This window comes from Aptenodytes patagonicus, chromosome 7, assembly GCF_965638725.1.
Source record: "Aptenodytes patagonicus chromosome 7, bAptPat1.pri.cur, whole genome shotgun sequence".
Classification (NCBI taxonomy): domain Eukaryota; kingdom Metazoa; phylum Chordata; class Aves; order Sphenisciformes; family Spheniscidae; genus Aptenodytes; species Aptenodytes patagonicus.
The window spans coordinates 23,208,655-23,228,344 of record NC_134955.1 but is presented as its reverse complement, the minus strand read 5'-3'; the positions used below and the strand labels follow the sequence as shown (position 1 = coordinate 23,228,344).

At 42.6% G+C, this 19,690-nt stretch overlaps 1 protein-coding gene across 4 annotated transcripts in view; it reads right to left on the bottom strand.

Annotated features, from left to right (window-relative positions):
• LDLRAD3 (low density lipoprotein receptor class A domain containing 3) overlaps positions 1–18,649 on the bottom strand; it is a 115,133-nt gene extending 96,484 nt beyond the window's left edge. For all 4 annotated transcript variants that reach the window (XM_076344369.1, XM_076344370.1, XM_076344371.1 and 1 more), the window contains exon 1: positions 18,580–18,649. In XM_076344369.1, the coding sequence (XP_076200484.1) occupies positions 18,580–18,613 (34 nt within the window). In that variant the 5' untranslated portion in view covers positions 18,614–18,649. The remainder of the gene's footprint in view (positions 1–18,579) is intronic.
• Between the last annotated feature and the right edge of the window lie 1,041 nt (positions 18,650–19,690).

The window sequence follows — 19,690 nt, the reverse complement described above, 5'->3', positions numbered from 1 at the left end:
ACACAGCACTGTACCAGCTACTAGGAAGAAAATTAACTCTATCCCAGCTGAAACCAGGACACCCTGCTATAACTTTGGAAAATTAGTTAAACACTTCAGAAAGAGATCACCTACTTCCGACAAGATGCAAAGAAAATGAAAAAAAAAAATTTAAAAAGGGCAAAGAATTTCCTCCTACAAGAGAAGTAGGAGGGGGCTTTCATTTAATACAATTATCTTCCCTAAATTTTCCCTTCACTTATACTTCCCAATACTGGCAAGTTACGGAAGTATATGGAGATCAGTACTTTAGCACAAAAATCACTCTTACAAAGGCAAAAATATTTTGGCCAAGAAGATGAATCCTGCGCTTAGGTCATACAGACCATGAATTCAGGACCTTTTTTAATCTTGCTTTTATTATAAACAAAAACGTCACTATCCTTCAAGATGCTTCCAATAAAGGGCGCTTTCTTCTTTATAAACACTAATGCTTAGTGACACCCTGTCACAGCAATTTAACAGGACAGCTATACCATCCTGTTAGCAGAAGACATCACACATTAGCAGAAGACAATAAGCCATACTGTCTAGGACATAGGATAAGCACCATCATGAGAGACAGGTGATGTCACTGGATAACCTGTGACCTCATATATTACACAATACATCAGGCTGTTCTGTTTTCAGAGAGACCCATGCAAGTGCCTCCCAGACCAATTCATTCCAGACAGGCCTTCGTTTGCCAGTATGTAAGAAGCTGCTCGTCATTCATTGTAATGTAAAAGTAAATTCCTTACATTCAAGAACTAGAAAAACTGAGTTTTGTGAAAGACACCAACAACTCAGCCACATTCTCCACTTCAAGTCTGGAAGAAAGCCTGTCTGCATCTCACACTGCTTCACGTGGAACGAGACTCCTGTGACCCTGGCAACTAGCATAGAGGAGAGATGATAGCCAACAGTCAGGAGTGGCTTCCTTCAGCAATACTTCATTAATAATTTAACTGTTAATGGCCAAGTAACTGGATTGGTTGCAGGAGAAATTAACTGTATATTTGTCCATTATATTGAAAGCACTTCTCTTCAATTGTCTTTGCTGTCTACTTAAGCAACAGGGTTTCTCTTTTGTTCAAGGGTTAGTCCCTTTTAAAAAGGAAAAAGGTGTGAAGCTCAATTACCAAATACAATTCATTTAACTTAAATTTTTTAATCACTCAAAAAAAGGCTGAACGTGATTACTATAGGTCTTTCCCATTTTCCTAACCTCCTATGCAATTAATTTTCACATATTCAAACACAATATAGTCTATAACATAGAAAGGAAATATTTATGCACTCGTTGCTTCACTGCAAGTTATGTATATGGGTATTTCTGATTCGGGAAGTTAACACAAAAATAATATTACTTTTGACCATGTACACTGACCCACACTCTGTGAACCAGCTGAAGTATAAAGGGAAAACTAAGATACAGAAAATATAATGTAATGCTAAAACTTGCCCAGGACTCTAGCACCAAACAACTTCGTTCTTAGCAAACACAACACAGGTTTTAAGTGTCCTACACCATATTCATGTGTTTCATAAACAAAGCAGATGATATGGGGCTCAGCCAGCAGCACTTAAATTGTCCACTAGCTCTTTGATTTCCAAAGACTTTAAAAGGAATACTCTAAGTATTGACTGCACTACAGCTGATAACTGCACAAACTTAAGTTCAGTTAAGTGTTACCACCACCAAATAACACTAATCCATTCCATGTGGGAACTCAAAGAAGGACACCTGAACATGTCTATGATACAATGTCCCAAACACAGACGTCCTTAAGCTGATGATGAAAGTTCTTGCTTCCTTTCCACTTACACAGTCACTAAGATTACTCACATGATCAGCATCTCATCTATAACATGCCATACGCTGACTCCAAAGAGAAGGAGGGGGCAACACACAAGGAACAAGCAGCAGTGGCAACATGAGTCCTCTCAGCTAGCTGGCAGCTGTAAAGAAGATACAATCAGAAATCCAATTACAAAGAAATTACCTCTCTGGGGAAAATTAATTTCTTATTTCCTCTAAAACTCTACTGTCAATGGTACAGAGAATCTTTCAGCAGTCAGGAAGGTTCATCCCAAACGCAGGAAGACTTTCTCACAGAGACTTCTACCAACAAGGTAACTTTGCAGCTTCATTACTGTCATTATTTGAGTGCCCATTAAGAATTTCTCAGTATATTTCAGATAATCCTGTAAACAACATGTTTTAGGAAGGGCCACACGATACTGACACAATAGACTTGGGTACCTGGATGACATTTCTCATCAGGCTCAGACACAGCAGATTGTCATGTCATTCACAGCGACTGCCAGAGACAGGTGACACCACAACTTTTCCAGTACGTCAATATATCTTCTGTGTTTCAGAAGCACCTTGTCAGCAAGAAGCACATGCTAACAGATGTTTTGTGATCAAACACTTATTTAGCACAAAAAATTTTGCATGGCAAGATGAAAACCACAGTAAAACTTTAAATGTGTAGACAGAATAAGCTTCCTTCCCACCACATATCCCCCAACCAGAGCACAAAACTCGAGTGTGCCACTGGAAACCGAAATCCAATTAACTCCTTCCCCATAGACCAGCCCAAGTCTCGATTCCTCCTTCTGTTGTGCCAGTTTTACATTGGAGTTGCTCCTCTGAAGCTGTTAAAATCTCACTGGTGAAAGGGAGCACAGAATCAAGCATTTTGTTTGTGGAAAGTGAAGGTTTAAGCCATTGTACATGGAGCTTAAAACTACTATTTTCCCCTTCTCAATTTGCTGCCTAGAAAAGTCTACAATAAATTTTTCCATGAGACATTAAAGAACAGATTCAGGAATATATTGTGCAGGTACATTACTGCTCAAGATATCCTAGCCACAACGAATTCAAGTCAAAACTCTCAGTTTTAACTCCTCCTCCGTGGAAAACTATTCACTCAAAGTAACAGCATCTTTTGTGTCCAGTTATTTTCCTCCTCTTCCTCTGAAGAGAGGTAAGAGTGACACTGTGAACAGAACAAAGTGCAGCTGGCTGAAAAGATTAACTTCTTTCAGTTTTAAATGAAATGTCATCATTTGAAATTTCATTTTGAAACCAACACTTTTTAAAGGAAGTTTGCTAACTGGAAATTGAAACAAGAAAGAAGTAGTCTTTAGGGAATCCCACAAAGCAGCTTAGCGACAGTGGTGTTCTTTCCAGCCCTGTCATTTCAATGAAGTTTAAAGACATAAGAACACCTCAAAACAAAGAGACTTATTTCTGAGAACTGGGCTGTCAATGCATTTTTATATTCATAGCAGTTTAAAACAGAGTCAACGCACTGAAACATATCCATGTAAGTTCATTTAAAGAGAAGAATCTGGACACACGGCCTCAAAAATGTATAAAAAGAGTAACAAAATAATTCTTGATAGGTGTTTAAGATAGAACTGAATCCATTTGGAAACTATGTATGTCTATACAAAAAAAAAAAGCCCAAAAACCCAAAATACAACACATTCCCTTCTAACACCTCCTTGGCAAACCAGACTCAGATGAAGGACATGCTCCAACAGACTGTGTGCTGTTTTTAAGATGTAGCACAGCCTTTGGAAATGTTTCTCATTGTCAAACCCTGCACAGGTGTTCAATGGTTCAGATTCTGCAAGGTAAAGACAACGTCTCAAACCATAAGAAAGCAATCAGAAGATACTATGATTAAAGTCCTGTTGTTACTTACCTTTGGACTTTCATCCAACAAGGTGGATGAGAGACACTTACAGTAGCCCTAGGGGATAAACTATACGGATAAACCAACAGTCCTTCCCCACCTCTCATTTCTAGGTATGCAAGAGACTGTGATACTGCACTGCTTCCTCATTTGTATTCTAGTTCATATCTTACATAGAACAGAGACTATCCTATGCTAATAAAAATAAGCACCATATATTTTCCAGGACATCTATTTTAAAGTTCCACTCTCCAGTGTCCAAACTGCTGCCAGAAAAGAAATCTGCCATACTGCACCCTGGGAGACTGGAGGCATTTGCCCTTTTGCAGTCAGGAAACACTGGAAGGAGAACCTGCATAATTCCAAATCCTCACCTCTGACGGTACGATTTAAAGTACATTCCTCACATAAAGAAAGCAAAATATAACTACAATTGTCATCCACTCCAAAACTATGTATTCCCATTATGAAGGAAAACCATCAGAAATAGCTCACACGTGATTCAAAGTAGGGATATATAAGGGACAACTGAAACAGCCTTCTCAGCCAAGCTTATAGGCAACAGCATCAGACAAAAAGTAGCAGACCTTTAAGCACTTTGAGCACCAGCAGGAAGAAAAGACAGCAGTCCAGGAGAAGCCTCTCTATCTGGACAAGAGAAACAGAAGTGACACACAGTGACAGTGTGTCATACCTGCAGGGCTGAGCTCTCCAACTCCAGCCCATCTGCGGTTCAGCCTTTCTTGGACATGCTGTTGATGCAAAAAGAAATCCACAACCCCATCTGATGCTGTTTGCCCCATTCTTCTTGTAAGCTCCTCCACTTTTATTGTGGCCCTAGGGCAAAGCATCCATGGAAGAAGAGTTAAAAGGCATGTGGACAACTCCCCCATGAAACGCTGGCAAAAGCAGTGAAGTGGAACTGACAGGGGAAACATACCATTTCCTAGTGTCCTACTTACCAAATCAATCAGAAATCAGCTCCAGCAATTAAGTGATAATGAATTACTGATGACACTCACTTTGGGGAACTGAGCACTTTACCAGCATTTATGAAACTAAAGAAACTGAGGTGGGTAAGTGGTATCTCCATTTTAAGTAAGGCACAAAGCAAGGCAGACAGCAAACAATTTGCCTGATGTTATGCACTGCCAAGCATCACCATCAGCTCTAGGATGTTATCTTAGTTCTATTTGTACATGACCACACATCACCTTGATTTGTGTCCTACTCTACCCATGTGTAAAATATTCCCATTTCAAAGAGGCACAGTAAGTGCTCCATGTACAAAATTCAATAATTTCAGTAACCACATCTTACTACCTTCTCAAAGCGGCGGGGGGGGGGGGGGGGGGGGGGGGGGGGGGGGAGAGGCTGTGTTCAAAGTAAAGGGCAGCAAAATGGGAGCCAGGGAAAAAACACTTTAAAATGGGATCTACAACATATGTTCAGTGGCAGAATTTGCCCCTGAGAAAGCAAAGGTCTTCAAGTCCTACTATTTCAAGGTACTTTAAGTCCGTGCACAGCATGTCTCCAAGTCAGCCAACTTTTTTGCAAACACAAATACATTCAACTATAAACTCAGTAGAAAGCTAAGGAATTCAGTCGTGGATTTAAAACACTTGCCAGCCACCTAAGGCTGTCAGTAATACCACACAGGCACATTTCCTATCACTAACGCATAAAAATAATACAGGAAAGAGAACTCAGTCTACTCCTACTGTACTTCACTCCTGAGCCTTCCAGTAATGCCATTATCTATTTGTACTATTAAAAACCAAACAGACACAGGAGGACACGAGCATTCACTGCACATTGTGTTATCTATCCTGCCCCTTCCCAATTCTTTATCAAGCTTACCAAGCGTACAGCCCTATATACTGTCTACATGCACTTAAACGTTAAGTCTCTCACACTCCTAGAGCTTTCATCATCAACAGCAGTTGCCAGAGTTGAGGCAGACACAGATTCAGCTTTACAAACTGGCAGCCATGTGTCATCCAACTGGCGTTAAACACTGCAATGCTGCGTTAAACAACACAATGCTTTAATGCTAGTGTGCTGACTCCTAGTCCACTCCTGGACAGGAATGTTGGCAACGTAAGCTTCAGGAGGAGGAAGATTAACGTCAGTACTTGCGACATAGTCCAGCCTTGCAGACAGGATCCCTTTCAAGAAAGGGCAGCTTTCTGGGTGGAATTTGAGAAGACCGGAGACAGGGTTCAGCCCTGCCACAGATGTCTTATATGATCATATTACTCTGCTTTCCTTGGCTTCAGTTTTCCTTATCTGTTAATGATTACTAATGCTTTCCTATCCCATGGGAATGCTGCAAGCATCCATAATTTATGTTTCCATGCTGTTCAGATGCTGAGGAAATGGGTACCTGAAGACATATACTGATCAGCAGTTTTCCAAATATATAAACTGTTTTGATTCTGATTAAAATATAGGTAGGCCCACCCTATAACAGATGAAACTCCAACTTCCCAAACTCCCGCCTGTTCAACTACCAACTAGACTTGGTTCATACAATGACTCTATAGAGATAAGTGATCCCCCAGACCTAGAAAATTCAAGTCACTTTAGATACAAAAATTAACTGCCCTCTTCTTTATACTCCTGGGGGCTCAATAAGAACCCCTGGTATGGTGTCAATTTTTGTTTTCCTCTTGCATGCATACATACCTACCCCTTACTTTTGTTTAATGCTGGGGTGTGATTTGTGGGAGGAGAAGGGAACAACTTGGGAAACTTGTTTAGAAACAGATTATGAATCTGTACATTTCCAGGTGTCCAAAATGACTTTGCCCTGGAAACATGCAATGACTAGCTTTTGGTACAGCTGCTTACACCTAGGGTTTAGTTTTGACAGTAGAGTTCACTCAAACTGTTCTCTAACCAAAACATTTACTGCAGTATTTCAATAACACATTTTTTCCAAAACAACTGGTCAAACAGAGTCCTTCCAAAGTAAACACCACTAGAATATTTACTAAATCTGTGCCAAGTTAGTTTTCTTACAGGGATGCACAAAGTAGCTTGCAAGGCTCATGTTTGCAAACACCCAACTCATCCCACCTTCAAGGGCCAGACTGGCAAACGTGGAAAGAGTGCCCTATTTCCCAAAAGTCACTGCCCCTTTGAGATATCCCATATCAGACATGCTTCCCGTCCAAACCAGGGATAACCACCAGGTATTTTAGAAGTCTAAGTAAGTCATGTGGGTTTAATTTTAACAGGATCTGACGGGCCTTACACAGGTCTCTTCGATACAGGCCCAAAGGAAGTTACATTGATCGCTTCTTAAATGGGAAAGTCTGTTCACAGAAGTGGACTGCCTAATTTTGCAATGGCTGATGAGCAAAGAAATGAAGCACCAACACTGCAGGGAAAAAATAGCTAAACCATGCTCTACAGGCTGAACACAGTTTCCCCATGAGACTACTTACAAGGAGCAATGGCAGTCAGCAGGCCAGCAACTCTGGATTCAACCTCAGTTAGGACAAGAATATCCTGCCAGTGATCAGAACTGCTTTTTGTATTTTCAGATTTCATTTGACTCAGCTAATTGGCCATTAAGCTCCAATAAGGTGGACATTTATCTACAGATAACACAAGGAAATTGGAAAGTAAGCAGCCTGAGGCTACCCTGAAGACTGTTAACCAAATAGCAAGGCAGAGCTCCATTAAAACAATTCATCAGAAAACCTATATAGTCCATTGGCAGTTTTTCAAGCATGCCATTAGAAATTTTAAGGATACCCAATCTGATTAGACACCAAAGCCTAACTCATGTAGAAGCAATTAATAAGTAGAGAGCCTTTAACTTTGAAAGCTTGAAAGTTATCAAAGCTGCTGCAGGAAGAGACACTGGGCATTTCTGCTGTAACTAATATGCATAGTTTTGCATAAGAATGGCAAAAGCTTTCTATACTATATTAAAAAAGTGAGACTGATGAAAAAGTATAGCTGTGCAAACCAACACCATCAAGTACCTGCTACTTTTGGGTGGACTCTGCTGATATAACTGAGAGACAAACACTTTTATATGTTACCTCAAAAGAGCCTACATCCAGGAACTCTGAATCAGGAGTTCTCCATGAAATGTCTACTAGTATCTCAGTTGTTGAAAAGGACAGGTATTTCAAAAAGAAGATCACTTGAAGATGCAGTGCAAATAGGAAATTATGCTGTAAACCATTTTTTTCTACATTTTATGAAAACTAGAAGGAGGAAGAAAAATGGCTATTGTGCTCCTACATATGGACATATAATTCAAGTATGAAATAAGGTCACTGAAACTGTTTTGGACTCTTTTTTGGAAGAGAAAGGTTTCAATGAAAAAATGTTTCAAAAAAGTGTGACGCTATCACCAATCCTTATAGGAAAAAAAAAACTGACAACACTACCTCAAACTTGCAATTTAGAAGCTAAGACTCCTCATGGAAGATTTTTAGGGTACAACTGGTACTGCCAATTCATATTGTTTATAAATATTCTTAGGAACTCTACTATTAACATCCTTTTTATCTTCCAGGTACTCTGTTTCTAGTCAGATCATTTTGATCTTTGGTCAGAAGTACACTCCTGATTTGTTCACTGAACACGGTGGCTCCTTTTCAGAGGAGCAAAAAAGAATTGGTTCCTGAAACTCACATACTGCTTGCAGATCTAGGGGGAAGCCCTCCATCTGACTGTAAAAGGACAAATGCTTGTGGTTTGTTTGAGAGCTCAGGCTGAAATATTGCAGGGCTTCACTCTTCTCTTACCGTCACGCTTGCTGATATTCAAAGCCAGTACATTCACAAGATTGAAAATGCCTAACAAGTGGAGGTAGATCTCACCTTTTAAGAAATGGCTAGCAAACAAAAATTTCTTAGAGAACGTAAATCAGAATTCCAACAGGATTTGATTTAATAAAGGGCAAGTTTAACATGCAGAACCTCAGTTACATGGTAAAATGAATGATCTGTTCATTTAAAAGTTCGCAATCTTTGGGGGGGGGGGGTGTTTGTTTTTTTGAGGTTTTTTTTCAGTTCTTAACCTGTAACTCCATACAGGCTTTTATTTCACTCACAATCAGGTATTTGAAATTCAGCCAGCACTTTATTAAGAGGTGTGACTAACATCAGCCACATGGATTTTTTTGTCCCTCTCCACCTTTCAAAGACTTGTCTTAAAAGAAAAAAAGCCTTTTTTTGAGTTTGAATAGACAGCAATCACCACAAACACACTGTTGTTGCTTGTTAGCCAATTTTGAAATATGCCTAATTAGTTTAATGAGTTAGTCTTTTAAAACTGATTGAGCAGTAAGTACAGTTCTTCCAGACTCCAGGATTTCACAAACACAGTTTGCATTCTGCCAGCCTGAGCGGATCTTGATCTCAGCATCTGCATTGTGTCTTTCCAGTTACCCGAACAAGCAAAGCTGTAGACTGTCTCACATGATGCCAAGTCCTTGATAAGACATGTTTCTTACTGTTGTTCATATCATGGAAGATTTAGTCCGCTATCCCCAAGATCACCCATCCGAGATCAGCATCAGAGCTCCAAACTCTTCTGGTAGACGGCCATTCTCCTCAAGACAAAATACATGCTCTTTAGGTTCCAGTTAGCCATATATTTGTTTTAGTAGTGTGCAGTTCTGCCCAGGTCTTAAGATTGCATAGTTTTGGCCCTAGCCACAAAAGCAACTTGTGCCGTTGACAGGAGACTGGTTAGCAAGTTAGAGGAATTATTTTGCCTTTGAAGTTCATTGACCACAATGTGTTTCCTTTGGAGGTCCTAAGTGCTGACTCTATCAATTTATCTGTTCATGAAGAACTGATGCGCTTTGGCAGGTGAAGCAAAGTAGAGCTACTCTGCATATTTAACAACATGAGGAGCTGCTCTAGCATACTTTATATCAATCTCTCTAACAGTGCTCACATTCACAAATTATTTAGCCATTTATACACGCACACCTCACACTGCGTGTCAAGTAAATATTAACTGTACTTCATAAATGATCCCTGAGAAATTGAGTAGTTTGCTCAAGATGCACAATTCACTTGTAAAACTGTACCAGGAACATAGGGAGACCAAGTCCCAAGCAGTCTGCTCTAACCAAACACTACCTTCCAAACTCAGCTACAGCAGGAGTTCAACATAGCCCAAACCTGGGCCTTAACACACAGCACAGCTAAGCAACGGATAGGGGGAAGGACAGGTAGAAGAGCAAGACCAGCAGCCTAAGATCATCCTATGCATCAAAGTTTCCTATATCAGTGATTTCATACTCCATTGAATTTAAGATCCAAATCAAGAAGAAAGATGAAGTGGACCACAAAGTACAGGAAAGGCACTCTCACTACAGAATAGCGATATGAACTGGGACACAGCCTGCAGCCAAAGAAAGGCGGCAGACTGGTGCAGAGCACTTGCAATAGATAGAGGCAAGGGAAAGACGACAATTCCTAGCTGCAGTTTTGGCCTACAGAAGCATACAATCCTAGCATGTAGGTATAGGTATAATAAGCATACATGCCAGCTTCTTTCTTTTATAAGTACAGAGTCAAAGGCATGATGAGGAAATCCATGGCTAGAACTATGCACCAACGGGTACAATTTCAGGTGAGGTCATGAGGCACAAAAAAAAAAAGGAGGAAAGAGTACTGAGATGCAAGGAGGAGGGAGGTAAGACAAATCAGGTATGGAAAGAAGCAAGTGAAGACTAAGTCATCAGCATGCAGCTTTGGAACAAGAGAACAAGGATACAGGCAAAAAAAGGGAAAGAAGTTTGAATTTCACAAGAAAGGGATTCACAATCTGAGAAATAATGGCTATTTTTAGCTGCAGAATTTCAGCTAAGCTTATAGAAAGACCAGCAGAAACATTTAATAGCCCTTAACATAACTTATTCTTGTATCAGGAGAATAGCAGCAGAATACCAGTCCCAAGACTGTATTTGCAGCCTCCAAACTCAAAAACACAATTTGAAGTGTTACCTTCTGTAGCCATGTGTGGGCAATGACCATGTTCCCTGTGAAGCAGCCACTAGGCTAGCAGGTTCAATACAGTACTGCACAACAGGTTACCTGTGAAGAGTACTCGGGACAAGCAACAGTACTACAAGTTGCCAACTCTCACCCTGCCTTACAAGAGGAGGGGAAAAAGTGCAACTTGCCAAATAAATTGATATAATTATGAAAATCCATGTGTGTGTCTACATCATGTTTCACATTTTTCTAAACCTAAAATTCCTCTGTTTGAAGAATCTTAATGACTTTACTGTAACAACAACAAGAAAAAGAAGAGAAAGGAAAAATAGGAATACTTGAGAAAAATTCATCATATCAAGAAAAATCTACTTATCTTGCATCCAACTCCTACCAGCAAGACAGAACATTTCTTCAAGGCAAAGAGCTATTTTGAACTGTAGAAAGATATGCCCGTTATTTGTAGCATATAGCTCTTGACTAAAATTAGGGTAGCACTAATACCATAAAAGAAAGATAGGAAGAAAGAGAGTTGGTGTCCAAAAAAACCTGATTAAACAGGTAAAAGGGAAGTGAGTACAGTAAGGAAAGAAACAGATCTTGCCCAAAGTCATACTGCTGATCAGTAATACAACCTTGAGTAGATCCTGCAGCACTAAAACCCTGAACAGCTTTGCCCAGCAGAGTACAAGTCTTCAGTTGACACAGATATGGCTGACAACTGCGTTCTGTCTGCTATAAGCATCATTTGACTCGTTAACAACTGAAGTGATAAATTTCTGCAAAATATATAAAGCAAGAGAAAGGACTCCAAGGAATGAAGGAATCTGAGCACAAAGCAATACTTCGTAGCCAGAATTCACATCTTAATGTTTAATGGGACCACAACCTACTTGCTGCAGTAACATTACTGCATTTTATCAAAAACAGAGGTAAATCCCCACAGGAAAATGTTACTTAAAATTGAACTTTTCATCCAATAAACCCATCTGTTTCAAAATAGACCGACACAGGCTACCTCATCTGATGTAATTTGTTTCCATTGAAAAATCTTCAATGAAAGAACCCCAAACCAGGAATCTTCCCCATCACATTCCCCAGGAGCCATCTGGAATAATAATCTAAGTAGATGAAAGGTAACATCCCGACACCAGAGACTCATAGCAAGGTGTGGCACTTGGGGATTTTCCTTTAATTTAAAAGAAAAAAACAAATCAGGATCCCTACTAAAGAAAAAAAATAGACCAATACGAAATATAGCACTAAAAACTGAAAAACTGTATTTTTGGCCCTATTGAAACAAACTATTTCATAACACAACAGCACACCTTAACCATATTCAACTTATACACTTCCCAACCTTTAATAAATCAAGCTTCACAGACTGCCTGAGAGATACTAAATCCATTTTAAAACTGAAACCTCCTGGCTAAGAGGACACAGTATCAGGGACCTCCCCAGATCTGCTATGAGTTCATCAGCCCCTAATCCTAAATGATCCCACAGTAGGTTAAAAGCTCGTTCTTACAGTACAGAGATCATTTTAGCCGAGTTTCATGGCCACATCACCTTCCACTCATTACCTCAGCTCCCTGTTCACTATGACATGTCACACAGTGGGACACAGCAACTTACACAACCATTTACTCATACACAAAAAGCAGTTGTGCTTGATATGTTTTGTTGTGCCCAAGTTCACAATTGTCCAGGCTATGGCAGGAAGAAGGCTTAAGGATCACAGAGGAGAAAGTTCTCACCAGCCACCCTCCCGCAAATTGCTCCTCCATTTTGTTTTTCTTCATCTGGGCCCTTTTGATTATCCACCCACATGATTCCCCAGTCCTTCAACACATTTCTCACACTAACAGGAACCACCTATTATTTCTCTCAAATTTTCAAAGAGAACATATTTCTAAAAGCTGCAACTAAATTAGGTATCTGATTCCACAAGCTCCTTTGCAATCAAGACATGGATTGTCTGTGCAAGCAGCCGAGAACAAGAACGAGCAGAGACCAATGGCTCCATTTAGAAATCTCACTGCCTCAGCATTCCCCATGTGCAAATTGAAACACAAACACACACCAAAACCAATTAGCATTACACCATCTTCTCCCTTAAAAGGACTTTCTGTCCTGATAGCCAACGCAGCATGCAACATAAGGTTGGCTTAAACTGTCTTTTAATCTGACAGTTTACTAGCACAAGAGGCTACATGAAAAACACGCTCAAACACATGATCAGTTTAAATTAACTGTTAACTGCAGTTTAACAAGTTTCTACGTGTCAAATAAGCAAGTATCTGGATACACACTCAGTCCTCAGCAAATTCAAACCTCCATTGATCATATAAGTTAGAAGTTTCATTATCAGAGATACTTATTTAGTTAAATGCTTTCCACAGGGGTGTTTGCCAGTTTTTTTTGTTTGTTTTTCTTAAGCTATTTGTTTAAATTTTCATCTTTGTTGTGTTGGGGTTTTTTTTAAAAACATATGAGCTCCCCCTCAAAAGTTCTTCAGCAGTCAGTAAATTTATGATAAACTGATTATACTAATGGCTGACTATACAATTACCTCCAGCCATGATCTACTTACATTTCAGGCAAAGGGCAGTCTGTCATTCAATGTTTCACTTTAGAGATACCTTAAAATACATCATTAAAACTGGTTTCACTTGAAATATTCCATTCTGCATTTTAGCATATCCTGTTATGAGATCTTGCCAGAGCAGAAGAGTTTTGCTTGAATACTTGAAAAGACAAAAACACCCAAACCCAAGAACAATTACTGAGACATAAGATCTTTCTCCCTCCTCATCTTCAAAACCTACCTGCTGATAATGAAACTGTTTTCAAGTTCAAACCCTGAAAATGCCAATTTAAATACTTACCAGAGTGCCTTCTACCAAAGGTAGGACATCCACAGCTTCAGTCTGCAGCAGGTAGGACAATTGAACAGTGACAGCCTACAAGGCTTCCTACCAATTCGTAAAACTCATCATTAGCTTCCACAACAGACAAAATACTGAAATGGAGAGCACTGCTATCATCACAGCAAATCTCACACTACAGATTTTTCAGGCCTGCTCCATTACTAAATTTCTGCTTACACAGAGAGAGCAACCACAGGACAGGATGTATCATAGAAACTATTCTGGCAAGATCTACTAGTTTGGAAAAATAAAGTAAATAAATAAAACCCCAAACACAAAACACAGTCTGTCCCCAGGTAATAAATCAATTTTGTATTGGCCTTCCTACACTACTGCCCTGAAACAGAGATACTTGAACCTCAGCTCATTTCATCATTGCTGCCTAACGAACCAACACCTCCCTGTTACAGTCTACCAGATTTACAGCAAAGGGAGCCATTTTATTCCTCACCCGGTAGATAATCAGCATACAAATGGAAGTAGGATGCAGGTTACTGTTGTCACAATAAACATATTATAGTATCACCAGGAAATTTTTTCATCCAAAGAAGTATGGAGCTTGCTAGTCTCCCAGTGTATGGGAGAGCACTGAGGACTGTAAGCTTACAACATTATTTCACATTTGTACAAAAGGTGCATTTTTACTACCTATTTTATAGTTAACAATCTTCACTTCCTATCACAACATGTGACTGCAACATTGCAATCATGCTTTCACCCTCACAGGCCTTGGCAACTGCAGGGTACTGTTCTGGCAAAGTTATCCCAAGTGGGATGGGACGGCTGGAAGCTCCTTGGCTCTGCAACTGCCCACACCCAAGGAGCAACAGGAACCTACAGAAGTCTAGCCAAGGACACGTCCTTTTCCCTGATACTATTCAAAATCCCTAAAGTTTACATGAAACCCACAAAATCATCATCTGCTTACTTCAATCCCTGCATCAAAAATGTACTTGCAAGAGTAAAGTCTGACAATAGCCTCAAACATCAGTCATCCAATAACCAGAAACTGATCTGAGAGAACCTGTCTGTGGGCACTGGCTCCTGCGAGAAATCCCGAACATTCTCCCCAGCATGTATTTCCTGGCTGCTCTCATCATGACCGCTGGCAGACTTACGTCTTCAGCAAATATCCAATGCTTGTTGTGTATCACCTATTTCTCCTATTACTTTGCCAAGTTGGAAGTTTCTTGACTTGCCAAAGCTACTAAAAGAATCCTTGTCCATCTCTAACACACTGACATGCTACACAAGCCCGCAGCTGGCTTGTGTACTGAGAGACACAAACACTGGTTATGGAGCACTAGACCCAGTTTAAGAGTTTTTAAGAGGATTGCATCAAAAATACGAAATAGATCTACTGTATACACAGGACAGACACGAGTCTCCAAGAAGAGAGTGGTTTTCTTGCTCTTTCTACTTAGACAGCAGTAGAGCAGAACGGTATTCAGCAGTGCTCTTCCCATGCAGTAGATAGAGGTTTTCAGCAAAGAAATTCTACTAAAAGCAATACCTCTGAATGTCAGTACAAATGAGGACCCATGTAAGGAAATACATAGTATTTCCTTAGAAGCACGTGGAAGTTTTAAGCTAGCAGACATTACACAATGCAGATTAACGTGGTAACATAACTCTTCAAGCAGCTCCTACCCCTGCTTGATTTTGGGGATGTTCTGTTTTTTTTCCAAGCTTTTGAGATGTAGTTGCAAATTGCAATGAAATCACATGTGTGACCCTGCATGTTTATGCTGTCTGTGGGACAGGGTCCCAATTCCAACAGTATTAGACCAAAAGACTGGAGGGAACAAGACACAAAAGCCTCCCCTTAATACAGAGCAAGTTGAGTATATTTTAAGAGGTATAATATCTACATTATATATTTGACTTACACATCAGAAAGGTCCTTACACTGAACTGTGATACCTTGGGGACCATACTCTGGAATTCAGCTGTGCGCTGCATTCTGACTCTCCAGCCAGCTGATTTTTAAGACCTACTTCACAGCTAAAACAAGAAGGTTTGTAGTTGTCAGAAAAAAAAGTAATCTTCCTTTTCCGCTCACTTTGTAATCATACTTTTTAAAAGTATGAAAAGCTAAATATCTGTGACTCCTGCCATCATTTCTCTCCTTAACAGACGATATACAGGTTGAAGAAAAAATTACATAAATCTATGTTCAAAATGTATTCAGTAGATTTAGGTTTCTTTGAATAAAAAAAATTTTGTCTTGAAGAGACAGCACAGTGGTAGTCAGGATTACAGACAGTTCATTTTTCTTTTAGGGACTGTTTACATTTTATTGGTTTATTCAGCTATAATGTACTTGCAATTCTCTGAAGCAATCCTTTCCTAAACTCACTGTAACTGTGTGCAGCTCAGCTTGTATTACTTAAGTAATACAAACTGTGGAAGAAGATAAACATAGATGTCTGTTTTCTAACTAACAAACCTTCTTCTATATTAACTTAAACCGATAATGTTGTTACAGTCTAAGCTGGTAACTGGAATCCTTGCAGGACCTAACCCACATCCAGGAACTCCTGGGCTGACACTGAGCCAAAGTAAAGCACTGGGAACTGGGTCAGACCATGGCATATGCAGGGCAGCAGGAGGGCATCAGAACTGAGCACGACCTGCTTATGCTGGCAAGAGCACGGAGAGATGAAAGAAACTGGGTGTGCATGTGTGTGCACACGCCTGAAGCTTGATGAGACTTGATATGAGGCGGGGACTGGAAAAGGAAAGCAAGGGAATGGGGAGCTCCTGTGCGGGGAACAGAGGTTAAAGCTTCAGATCAGTAGTCTCTTTCTGATCAATTATCAGTTGCAATTACAAACTGAAATTAAATCAGCCTGGTTTAATATAAGTTCACACTATATATCATAACAAGATAAAACCTTTCTCATACAGATAGTGCTTTTGATCCTGAAAGACCTTATTTGATCCAACTATAACATTAAGACTAAAGATGCAAATAAAAGATCAAACTTTGCCTTGCAAATCTTCACTGACACAATCCAAGTCAACAGTTACTTCTGCATGTTAACAGAACTGTTTAGACAGAGACACTATACAGTGTTTATTTTCTGTTAACTGAAATTGATTCCCAAGGTTTCAAGGTTCCCCATCTGTACCCAAAAAAGACTCAACAGCAAAAATAGTATTTTTAGGAGTTAGCAGAACTAAAATTCAAAACAGAGTGAAGGCCGGGCAGAGACAAACTAATTCTCCCTGTGGGAAGCTTGCAGGGGTGCCAAAATATACAGAGGAAGCAACATTTAAAAAACAAACCCCCAAAGACCCCATTCTTCAAAATAAAAACAGAACACATTAAAACAAAAGGTTTCAGAAAGCTCTTTGAATCTGCCCCAAAGTAAGCCAGAGCCTCTAGTTAAATAACTGCAGGGTAACTGTAGTGCAAGAATGGCAGTTTGCAGTCGAAAAGCTGAAGTACTAAATTCCATATGAGAAACAGGTCTTCTTGGTCACTGCCTCCAGGCCAAGGTGGAGCAGGTACATGGGGTGTGGGTGGCTGGGAAATCGTCGTATGTAAAGATCAGCATCTTGTAGCATGGAACCCTTTGTGTTAATCTAAGGGTGATATTACAAGCAAATATATTCAACACCTTGCTATGAATAATTAGGTGAAATTTCAGCAACATTACTGTAGTAAAATAGAAATTAATAAGGAAGAAAGCAACGCAATCCAGATAAACAAACCTGAGGTTTGCCTGAAGCTTTCCAAAAAAGAAACTGCTGAAATAGTTCTGCAAAGACACCCAAACCTACACAAAACTTATGAATGTCACAGCTGAAGTTTGGAGTTACATAATTTCAAAACAGTGCAAGTCCTAGTACGCTTCTCTCCTTCCTACCCATCTACACCAAACTCGAAACAAACTTTTATCATGGAAGCTGTGAAACTTATCAGTTCTTCATGACAACAAATACTCTTCGAAAAAAAGAAAAAAAGAAATAAGACTTGATAATCTGAGTTTTACCCACTGTGTGTCATCACTTCATCGCCAAAGCGTGATTCGGAAACAGACACAGCAGCATGCAGCCAGGCTACTTACACTGTCTGGAAAAGCGCCCGCTAAGATCATGTTGCAGAAATAATTCACACCTGCAGCAAAGCTGCACAAAACATCATCAACTCGCCGACTTTGACAGACATATGCCGACCATGGGGGGCATGTTTCTACAAAGATTAATATGAATAAAAAGTACGAAATCCTCCTTCACCACCCCAAGTGAAGCCAGGTAGGGCCCAAGCGCTTCACCTGAGTGCACCGACCCCTGCGCAGAGCCCGCCGCGGCCCCACCAGCCCAGCCCACCTGCCCACCGGCGGCGGGTCAACTGCACCCGCGACGGCCTCCTCCTCCGCCCCGGGAAGGTCTCGGAAGGGAGAAGGGGGCCCGGGTAGGCCCGGCCCGGGCTGTACCAGCGGGGCCACGGCCCCTTCGGCCCGGAGGCGGCTTCGACATCCGGCTCGGCCCAGGGACGCCCGACCCCAACCGCCGCCCCGGAACCTTCCCGCCCGCCCCGGCCCCGCTAACCCCTCCAGGGGCCTCGCCTCACGCCGGCCCCACACACACCCCCGGCGGCGGCGCCGGGACCACCCCGAGCACGCCCTGAGGGGAGGGAGGAAGGGGACAGAGACGCGCGCACGCCCCCGCCGTGGGCATCCCCGCCCGGCACGGTACGGCACGGCACGGCCCACCCAGCGAGCGGCGGGGCAGGCGGTTCCCCGCGCCCGGCCCGCCAGGGGGAGGGGAGAGGAGCCGAGGGGAGGGGTGGCTGGCGCTGCCCCCGGCCCGGCCCGCAACGAGCCGCCGAGGGGAGGCAGGGAGGCCCCGGCGCCCTCCTCCGCCGAGCGGAGCACGCCCCCTCGCTCCCGGGCAGCACCCCGGGACGCCGCCGCCGCCCCCACTCACCCGCCGAGCCCAGCAGCAGCCACAGCAGCCACATGGCCGCGGCGCCGGCCGCTCCTCAAACTTCGGGGCTGCTCCGCCAGTCCGGCCCCGACGGAGCCTGCGGCCGGGGGCGGTGGGGCGGGGGGAGGGCGGGGGGAGGGCCCGAGGGCGGTGCCCGCCACCGCCCCGCCCCGCCCCGCCGGACGGTCGTGCCCACCCGCTGCCGCCGCCTCGGCCCGCCCGGCCCGCCGGCGGCTCACCGCACCCCTGCCCGGGCGGGGCCTGGGCCTGGGGCGCCGCTGAGGGACCGGCGCGGGGCCAGGGGCCGGGCCCGGGAACAGGCCGGGAAGTCTTGCGGAGGCTGCAGGCCCGCGGGCCTCGCTGCCTGACCTCGCACCCGGGAAAGCCCAGCCGGGACCGCCGGTGAATGGGGCGTTGCCGGCAGCCCGCCCCGCAGGATCATTCCGGTCTCCTGCTCGGGAGAGCGCGCAGCGCGGCTCGGGTTGTCGCCGAGCATGACAGCCCTGCAGACCGTGCCAGTGACCCGGCCCCTTGCTCCACGGCTGTCGTGTGCCGTGCTGGCGGATCGCACGGCTCCGTTTCAGCCTGGCTGATGGCACTGGGAGGTTGTTGCTGGCGACCACCAGCGAGTTGCCCGCAGCGCATCGCGGCAACACGCCTAACCACTGAGAGCCGCCTCATCTTTCTCAAACCTGTTGCCCATCAGACACCTACAGCCAGTTCTGAGAATCGTGGAGGGTTGTGGTGGCATTAGTATGTCATACAACAAACTCACCACTTGCCGTGTAGCAGCAGGCGGGAGCCCTTTACTGACGCCTGGAAGAGTTTGGGTCAGAGCTGTACCCCTGCGGACAGGCTCTACCTTCATGAGGCACATAAATGCTCGTTCTGCCCCTTCTGCAATAAGGAATATTGCTCTCAAAAAGCTTCCCTTTCCATGTTCTGACACATGCTCCTGTCAACTTCATTCCCTAACTGGAAGATGAGATATTTTCATTATAGCAAGTTAATCAGAGCTAGCCTGTGGGATTTAATATCCTTGTAAAGCTCTGAAACCCAGCATTTAGGAAACTTAAATTGTGTTTTCAGCCTAGGGGCCCAATCCTGATCC